At 34.9% G+C, this 9,768-nt stretch overlaps 2 protein-coding genes across 4 annotated transcripts in view; both read left to right on the forward strand.

Moving 5' to 3' along the window:
* The first annotated feature begins 2,462 nt into the window (after positions 1 to 2,462).
* LOC108978222 (putative inorganic phosphate cotransporter) lies at positions 2,463 to 6,394 on the forward strand. Of its 3 annotated transcripts, none has more exons than XM_018948376.1 (5): positions 2,463 to 2,495; positions 2,602 to 2,798; positions 4,513 to 4,649; positions 4,733 to 5,812; positions 5,882 to 6,348. In XM_018948376.1, the coding sequence occupies exons 2-5, from the start codon at positions 2,762 to 2,764 to the stop codon at positions 6,062 to 6,064; spliced, it is 1,437 nt and encodes a 478-aa protein (XP_018803921.1). In that variant the 5' UTR covers positions 2,463 to 2,495; positions 2,602 to 2,761; the 3' UTR covers positions 6,065 to 6,348. The 3 variants fall into 3 exon arrangements, with proteins under 3 accessions (XP_018803921.1, XP_018803922.1, XP_018803924.1); XM_018948377.1 differs by lacking the exon at positions 2,463 to 2,495 and adding an exon at positions 2,501 to 2,517; XM_018948379.1 differs by lacking the exons at positions 2,463 to 2,495; positions 2,602 to 2,798 and adding an exon at positions 3,198 to 3,546 and having other exon boundaries at positions 5,882 to 6,394.
* A 2,692-nt stretch (positions 6,395 to 9,086) lies between these two features.
* The window catches only part of LOC108978244 (putative inorganic phosphate cotransporter), a gene marked incomplete in the record, with an annotated part of 2,118 nt that continues 1,436 nt past the window's right edge, over positions 9,087 to 9,768 (forward strand). The window contains 3 exon segments of the mRNA XM_018948403.1: positions 9,087 to 9,212; positions 9,429 to 9,565; positions 9,625 to 9,768. Coding sequence (XP_018803948.1) covers positions 9,176 to 9,212; positions 9,429 to 9,565; positions 9,625 to 9,768 — 318 coding nt within the window.

Consider the following 9,768-nt stretch of genomic DNA (forward strand, 5'->3'; position numbering starts at 1 on the left):
AGAGGAAGACCTCCACTCCATTGGAAGGACCAAGTGGAGAAGGACCTGTCTTCACTTGGAATATCTAATTGGCGCCACGTAGCGAAAAGAAGAAACGACTGGCGGGCGGTTGTTAACTCGGCTATAATCGCGTAGGCGGTGACTACGCCAATCAAGAAGAAGAAGAAAAATGTTTATAAGAGAGGTCTGATTATGAGCTCAACCATCGTTTTAGTTCAGTCAATTAACACAATATTTGCAATTTTTTTTAACTAATATTTTAAGATTCGGCATAAATTCTTTCTATATTGGATAAATGAGCTATTTAATATTTTCAAGAAATAGGTATTCTCTGAATTCTAGATTCTGCTAGATGTTAATGCGTCGGTTACGAATTAAGCTAACTTGAAATTCTATAACAGAGTGAAGCAGACAGCGAGTGAGAGTAAAAGTAAAGAGTAAAACCAAAATATTTCCCCTTTTTCGAAAAAAGGCGTAACTCGCTTCGTATTTTTTAGTGACAATAAAAGCTACATTAAATATGGCACAGTGTTTCTTATCCTTTATTTAAATATTAAAAAAAAAATCAAATAAAATAATTAAAATAAATAATAAAAAAAAACATAATAAAACAAAATAAAATGAACTCGCTTGATTAAACATTGTTAAATTCTTTAGGGTTCCAAATAAAGAACTGCACAGTAGTGAGCAGCTTTTTGAAAAATGCCTCATCATTTAAGTGAGCTGGTATCTTTAAGGAGAATTAGCTGCTTAGTTAGGAATATTATTTGGCGAACATACTAATATTTGCATTTCTATTTCATAACATTTGATTATGGTTTAAAAGATAACTCTTTTGTACAGTGTCGCATGATCAGGTTTACTCAAGTAAAATGGAAACAGAATCATAAGATTTTCTTCTAACCATTATATACAATGGTAAATATAATACTGTACGGTTGCATGTGAATCGGTAAGAAAATTGGATAATGGGATTGACAGCAGCCACTTTTATTCATGTACCGCATGTTGAGTTTCTTGGTTGGTTGAAAAGAAGGACACAGGAATGCCAGACAACAGGCGCTTGGACTTCAGACTTTATTATTTGAATTTCAGATCACTGACCATTTGGTTTACAAATAAAGAGGTCAATCACCACTTTGTTTTCATTTTATGAGGTCAATGACCCTTTTGTTTACATATAGGCAAGCCTAAAACTATTTTTACATTTAGTCCTGAACCTTTTTTACATTTAGCTAAGTCAAATACTTTTGTTTAAATTTGGGTTCTGTGACCCCTTTGTTAATATTTTAATATGTCAATGCCGCTTTGCTTATACTTTGTGGTGTTAACATTAGAAAGACGGGAGCGTAGTTATACCTCTATTGCCTGAAAGYAGTGAAAATGACTRCCTTTCGGCAATATAWATATATATGTATATATTGGAAGTGAAGGAGCGACCGAACACAATGACTAGCTAATTACAAAGTCACAAAATTATTGCAAGCCATTTCGTTATTTAAATCACTCGTTTTTTAATTGAAATTCGAAAGCAGTCAAAATGACTTGCTTAGGCAATCGTGTTATTAACACCCCCTTGTTACCATTTTACGAGGTCAGTGATTTTTTCAGCTTGCTTATATTTAGCCAAGTGAGTAACCGTTCTTTACATGAGTTATTTTAGTGTCGTTAGTAATAGCTTAAAACTAATGTGACCAGTTGTCCGGTTAGTCCATATGCTCGCCTCATGTACCCAATGTAACCGCAGCAATTCTTTAAGTATGTGTTTTGTCTTAAATTTATTATTAGATAAAACGTGTTATTTTTAAATGTGTTGAAGTTTCCTAACAGTAATGTCACGAGCAGCCTCTTTTATTGACTTTACACTCGGTACATTCTCTGGATGCGCATAAAGTTAAGTGACTTTGCATTCTGTTTGAACGGTACTTTTGAATTAAAAAATTCCACTTCGAATGGGTACCAACTTCCGCTATGAATATAGAAGAAGAAGCCGCATGCAAATCCTCAAGTGCTTGGCGCTCTAAAGACATTGTCATGTTTACACATTCTGTTATTTACTTATTTACTATTATATAAATACTACTATTATATATTTGCATATATTTATGTGYATAGTATAATTACTCAGACAACGTGCAGCCAGCATCACACTTGATAAGCGCCATTGGGTGTACTATATGTAGATACATATGACCGAGAGATAAGTTTTAATCGGGTTCATAAATATGAGTTAATCTGCAAGTCCAACTTACGGCGTTTGTGTATGTAGAAAAAAAAAAAAAAACAGTTGAACCAAAGTGGACAAGTATAAATAACATTTAAATACTAAAACTATATATGTATTTAAAAATGTATATTAAAGGTCTTTATCATAAGAGCGGCCTAGCCATGTGGTGCACATTTAAATAAATAAGAAGTAGATACTAAATATAACTGTTATAATGTCACGAGCAGTACAAGTGTTAACGTCACCCAGAGACATCTTCTCCTATAAAGTGTGTTCTTCGCAAATCTTTTGTAATTACTACTTATTTATAATCTCCCTAATAATCAGTTTAATTATTTTCTTAATAACCCGCTACATGTACTTGCCTTTGACAGTTATAACTGTGTAAGCTGAGGAGTAACTTGATGCTGAAGCTTGCCACGTCTCAAAGCATTCGCACGCGCCAAATTTGGTTTCGGGAAATGTGAAAAACCATWTTARTTTCTTACCTCCTGTACTTGMAATTATAAAAAAAAAAAAAACACATTCGTGAAAATGGAGAAAAGTGCGAAATATGAAAGAGAAGAAAAAGGTTTGTGAAGTGTGGCAATTAAGGATAAAAATAGCGGTTTATAATTCTAGATCCTTTGAAAATGTATCACACAATAAATACACAAAAAAATAGAAGTTTGAATTTCAAGAACGAAGAACAAAATTAATGCCGTTAAATTTTTTAGAAGGAACATGGGAGTATTGAGAACTTGAAATGATTAGAAAAACATCTTGAAATTAACATAAAATAGTCAAAAATATATAATACAATTCCTATGTGTTATTAGTTCAAACCAGTCGTAATTAGTTTTCAAAATTAGTTGTATCAAACACCAAAAAATTACACTAAAGAACTAAATTCAAAAAAAAAAAAAAAAAAAAAATAATCATATATTGACAACCGTCCAAGTGTTTTGAAAGAAGAGCACGTATCTCAGCACTACCGGCTTAAGACACTTTTTGTGTGCTAAGGTTGACATATCTTGAATCCCAACGTCTATGGGTTGTGATCATTCATAAAGAACTTATTTTTAATTGCTAACAAGTGATCTACCCGAAACCTTAATGAATAACTTATATCTATTAACTTATGATGTTATACATATCCTATGTAGGAAGGATAATCAGCGGAGTAAAATTTATTTGAAAACAGAGCAACTGCTAAACTGCTAAAGCTATACTGACAAATCGTGAAGAAAAATTTTCCTGTTATATAAGTAGTCGAAAAAGTAATTTCGTATTTTGTCAATAGATGTCATTGCAGTCGGATATCTCCAGTGCTTCGAAAGGTGAGATTTAATTCCCGAAATTMAATTCGGGAATGTTGAAATAAAGCTGCAGGTAATCAAAAAATKATACAATTTGCTATATTTTCTTTACTGAAACGAAATGAAATCGAACTATTTCTGAAGCGAATGATAGCAGAAGACGAAAAGTGGATCAAATACAACTATAAATTGCGAAAAAGATCAAGGTCCAAGCGTAATGAAGCCTTTCAAATAGTCGCAAAACCAGGATTGATGCCTCGAAAGGTTATGCTGAGTGTTTGGTGGGATTGTAAAGGAATCATCTACTATCGGCTGCCTGTACAAACAATTAATTCTATATTTTGCTGTCAACAAGTTATAAGATTGAAGCAAGCAGTCGAAAATAAACGGCCAGAAATGWTCATTAATTGAAAGCGATTTGTCATCCATTATATAACCTTGAGTTGAGTTCATTATTAGTATAAGCCAAAATAAGTTAAATATTGATTTGAAATACGAAAAGACTTTTTCGACTAACCATTATGTGTCAATAATATATAATAGTCGTACTTCTGTATAATCAATGTACGGCAACAGTTTAGAAATTTGATGTCATGCATATGTGGCACCGCCCACTTTAAAACGACATAAGAAAACTAAGGAACCACTCGACCAATTTGAATCTAATTTGAAATAAAACTGATTCTTGCCTCCTAGACACTGGAGTTTCGAGCACCATGAGAGAGACGTGTTTTGTATCAGTAGCATTTTTTTGTTAAAAATAAGGGGTTCCTTAACAAATTTAATTTATTTCCATATTCGGCGTTGTTCAAGCTGGTGTATCTGACTCAACAATTGTCSCACAGTAAGGAAATTTATAAACATGTCTTTTGAAGTTACGGTTTTACCAAAAAGTATGAGTTTAGTAGCGCTCTCTCTTGGAGCGTAGGCTCTACTTCTATGTAAAAAAATAATGATGATAATTTTTTTCTTTTTTAAAAATTTCAGCTTCATTTTTTGGCGCTCGTCATGTGCAGTGTTTCATGATTTTCATCGGTTTAACTGTGGCTTTCGCGCAACGAGTTAATTTTTCGGTGGCAATTGTGGCAATGACGGACAGGAATGCAACAAATCCAGATTTTGAGGTAAAGTGGGCTAACRATTTAGAAACATATGACTGCATRCATATAWMCATAACTATTTATAATCATATCATTCACCCACACAGGAGTACGCTTGGTCGGAGCAAACAAAATCATATCTGCTAAGCGGTTTCTTCTGGGGCTATTTCGTGACACAAATACCTGGCGGTCAGTTGGCGCACAAATATGGCGGTAAAATTATGTTGCTTCTAAGTTTGGGCCTCAGTAGTATTTTGTGCATGCTCACACCGCTTACAGCGCGCTTAGGCGATTGGAAATTGGTCTTTGCACTGCGTGTGGTACAAGGCTTAATACAGGGTTGCATTTTCCCCTCAACACACACGCTACTCTCCAAGTGGGTGCCACCCGAGGAACGCGGCTCGATCGGCACCTTCTGCTATACGGGTGTACAATTCGGTAGCGTCATAATGATGGGCATCAGCGGTACCATTGCGTCGTCGTCATTAGGCTGGCCTGGCATCTTCTACAGTTCCGGTTTGATAAGTTTATTATATGTTATTATGTGGTACTTTGTGGGCGCTAGCGATCCCAGCGACTACAAATGGATATCTGCCGAAGAGAAATTATATATTCAATCAGCATTRGTGACGTCGGCCAAACCAGAGGACGAGCATRTACCAAYGAAAACGCCATGGGTTAAAATAGTCACTTCGGTGCCATTCTTAGTAATTCTATTCGCACAGAGCACATTCGCTTGGGGCTTTTGGACGATGCTCATACAAATTCCATCATATATGAAGAATATTCTGAAACAGGATATCAAGAGCAATGCTCTCATGTCGGCGCTACCATATCTGGTTAATATGTTTTTGACTTTTGTGTTTTGTGGCCTAAATAATTTCCTTATCAAACGGAATTTAATCAGCATACGCACAAGTCGTAAACTTTTCAATACCATCGGCTTCTGGGTGCCGGTGTTGCCACTCATATTGTTGGGTTATTTGCGCGAAGATCAAAGCAGTTTGGCAGTTGGTTTACTTGTCATCTTAATCGGTGTCAATTCSGCAGCTTACCTGGGCTTCTTGACCAATCACATTGACTTGTCGCCCAACTTTGCTGGCATACTAATGGGCGTGGCTAATTGCATGGCAAATTTAATGGCTGTAGTAGCGCCCCTGCTGGTGGGCTTCATCGTCACTGATTCGGTGAGTTAGAGGTTCGCTGATTTTTTATGGTACATATTTTTTAATGCGTGGTTGTTTGTATATTTTTAGAAAAACGTTAATCAATGGCGCATCATATTCAATATAACCGCCGCTCTTTACTTTCTTGGCAATCTGCTATTTATTCTCTTCGGCCAGGTCAAAATCCAGAAATGGAACTATCCCAAAGAGGCGGAACAGCAAAGGGATCACATCAAATTCGAGCCAGTCAATGTGGAGAAAGATGTCTACTAGAGSCAAATGAGACGTATTCATATTTATATTATGATATTTATGCGACATGCTTGCACGATTTATGCATTGTAATGTGCTGCTGTCATTAGTTAATTGTACTGTTGTAAGTTTGCTTAAGTTGACCCTCATAGCTTTTAAAAAGTTATGTGGTGTGGCGTTAAACAGAGAGGAATAAGATGTWTATWTGTAAATTTATTTTTTGTTTGTCATTAGTCTATTGACCTTCTCTCATTACYTGCATTGATTACAATGTGATTAAGTGGAATATATTTTAAAATCAGCAATGTGCTTAATTTTTTTGATTTATGTCATTAAAGTAGATGAAAATCGTTKACTAAGTTATATTTTTCGAATATTGGCAGTTCTATTTGTCAACATAGTTACCTTATACWGGGTCCATTGAGTTTGCCACGATGTTTGTAACAAYGAAAAGGAAGCTGCGAYGCCATAAAATATATACATAATTGATCAGCGTGACTAGCTAAGTCGATTTACTTATGGCCGTCTACCTGTGCGTCCGTATATATGMGAACAAGTTTTTAGATATCGCTCTAAAAGTTTCCACAAGGTCGTTATTTATCAAAAAGCTGCTTATTTGTGAGAACTGCCAGTATAGGAATAACATATAGCTGCCATGCCAACAGACCGATCGAASTTAAGTCCTTAAAACGGATTTTTCAATAGGGACGCTATATTTCACTCTTTTCTTTTGACATTTCTTTTCACTAAGATTTGCCATTTCATAATGGAAAGATATACGATCCAACAACGAGTCGAAATTATTAAAATTTACTACCGAAAATCGGAGTGAGTCGCCTCAACTTTAAGAGCGCTATAAAATGTTCCCGTGCCAGTGACACAAAAAAGTGTCAACAGTGTCGAGAATATTRTTGCCGCCATCGCTTCAATTGASAATGACCTAAATTAGTCCCACACACGTCGCTCTCAAGCGTTGGGCATCTCTGTGACATCRTTGTGGCCAATTTTGCCAAAAAATCTTGGCCTACATCCTTGCAAGATCAAATTGACTCAAAAACTAAAGCCTCTTGACCACCAGAATCGTGGTATGTTCGTGAATTGGGCTGAGCAACAACTTGAAAATGATCGGGATTTTCATCGAAAAATCATCTTCAGCGATGTGGCGCTTTTCTAGCTGAACGGCTTCGTCAATTCGTTGTGGGTCAGGCAGCATTCCACACGAACTCCATGCATCCCATAATTTGCGGTTTGGTGCGGTTTATGGGCTGGCTGCGCAATGATAGCCGAATATATTTGCCCAGAAGCGGATGATATGGACTAGGACAATAYATGGTTGCAACGATATGGCGCCACAAGCCACACAGCATACGTCACAATCGATTTGTTGAAAACCAAATTTGGTGGAAGTGTGGCCCAGTCAATTGGCCGCCTCGGTTGTGCGATTTGACGGCGGAAAGTGACGATTCGTACGAATATTGAATKTGAAATTGCAGCAGAATCGGCCGTTTTATGCTTGAAACCCGTCGAAAATTGGGTTCAGCGTCAGAACCTCTTCAGGCGTGCCCATGCCCATTTTCACTGATATCCCAAACCGTTGTTATTTAATAAAAAAAAAAGCGCTTATATTGAAAACCCTGTTATATTAAGCTTTAATATTTGACAAGAAGTCTACAAAACTTATGGAAGGCTTATTTTTCAATACAATGCTTCAACATATTGCTCAAAGCGGGTCATTACAACAAATAACCATTTTATATATGTATAAAGGTTTGCTTTCTTCGTAAAATGGATTTCTGGTAACTTACCTATGTTACTACAAGTACAATGTAAAAAAGGAGCATTATCATATTAAATAAATTAACTGTTTGTTCAGCTTGTTTTTTATTTATTTTTTTTATTTTTAATTTTATACAATGTATTCTCAGCGCCTACTATTCTACTTCGTCATAAGTTGTCTGATTTCTGTGGTTGTTCATATTATTTAAGTGTTTATTAGGGTTTACGAAATGTGGCTGACTATTTTTTGTCTGGCTATTTTAAGTGGTTATTATTTAAAAATAAAAAAAAATTGTTTGCTTAATATAATATTGTGCTCTCTAAAACAAGGCTAGCAAATTTTGATCACTAAAGTTGAAATTATTCGTAATCATGAACAAGACTTGATCGTGGGCTAAAGGCACGGCTAGAAAGTATACGAAATTGCTGTCGGAAAACGGTGGATATTAAAATTCATAAGTGAATTTAATTCATTTGTGGTCCTTCTTCTTTTGATAATTTTTGAAAAGTACATAAAACTAAATCTAGTATATATATTTAAAGAAGGATCACAAGCAACAACCAAATAAATTAAAGGAGTATAATTATTTCACCACTAATATMCTTAGAAAAAGCAGAGCTATCATATCAAGGCTAAAAAATTTAGCCTGATATTCAAATTAAGAAGATGGCCTTGTAAAAAAGACATATATTTTTTTTTCTAAGACCAAATTTATTATCTTAATACCTAACATAGGGGGCATACTTACTCAACTATCTATGATAATTAATCGGACTCATCGGTCACGCCCATTYTGCTTATCTTTGGTGTAAAATCCTCACATAAAAGCGCATATACATATGTATTTATAATACAAATTATATGCCAAAAGATAAGCACATATAAAATTTAAGAACTCTACTAGAGGCTACATAAACAGTACATATGTATGTGTATSTCAAGTTGGTGGTTCGAAAGCAACAAATTTGTGAGAATCTTGTCTAAATATATTACATTTAAGAGGGCTAAGGAGATATTTATGATTTGTAACTCAGAATTTTTGTGTTCCCAATTTTTAAAATGTAGAAACTATTTCACTAAGGATTTAAAAAAAAAAAATTTTTTAAAAATGTTATATTTAAAATGCAAATGTTGTGTCAACACTAAGTGTTAAATTTAATTGAGGTGCTTTATGAGCCACCCTACCCAGCTRCCGCTGCTCACTCTACACTAACTATGAAAACAGCGAAAACTGTTAGATGGTTTTCAACGCTCGATCAATCAACTTGTTTGCTTGCAGGTCCATTCAAAATTTTTCTGTTTCTGAACTTTTAGTTCTACTTTTTTCGAACAGTGTAACAATAACTGAATATTAAATGGAAATTAAGCAGCTAGATGATAGCAAAAATAAAGGTTTGTAAAAAAATTCGACAGGCTTTAACTTCTTCGAGTGATTTTTTTTTTTTTTTTTTTTTAAATGAAGCAAAGTTCATGTCACCGAACATCTATATAAGAAATATATTTAATCTTTACCAACTAATAAGTGAAACAAATTACTAAACTAATAAGTGAAATAATTAAATTAAACACATTTTAAATAAATATTATGGAATTTTCTCCATATTCCAGCACCGCTCTTCGGCGCGCGTCATATACAATGTCTTCTAATATTTCTGGGACTCTCTGCAGCGATCACGCAACGCGTAAATCTTTCGGTGGCGATAGTGGCAATGATGGATAAGAATTCCACCAACCCCAATTTTGAGGTAAGAAAACAAAAATAAAAAAAAGTTTAATAATAATTTTCCACAACTCTAATTCCAAGGAGTACCAATGGTCCGAGAAGACCAAATCCTACCTGCTCAGCGGTTTCTTTTGGGGCTATTTTGTAACACAAATACCGGGCAGTCAGTTGGCGCACAGATTTGGTGGTAAAATAACGCTGCTCCTTAGTATAGTACTAAGTGGC

Source organism: Bactrocera latifrons, unplaced genomic scaffold (assembly GCF_001853355.1).
Source record: "Bactrocera latifrons isolate USDA-ARS-PBARC rearing strain unplaced genomic scaffold, ASM185335v1 scaffold_12, whole genome shotgun sequence".
Classification (NCBI taxonomy): domain Eukaryota; kingdom Metazoa; phylum Arthropoda; class Insecta; order Diptera; family Tephritidae; genus Bactrocera; species Bactrocera latifrons.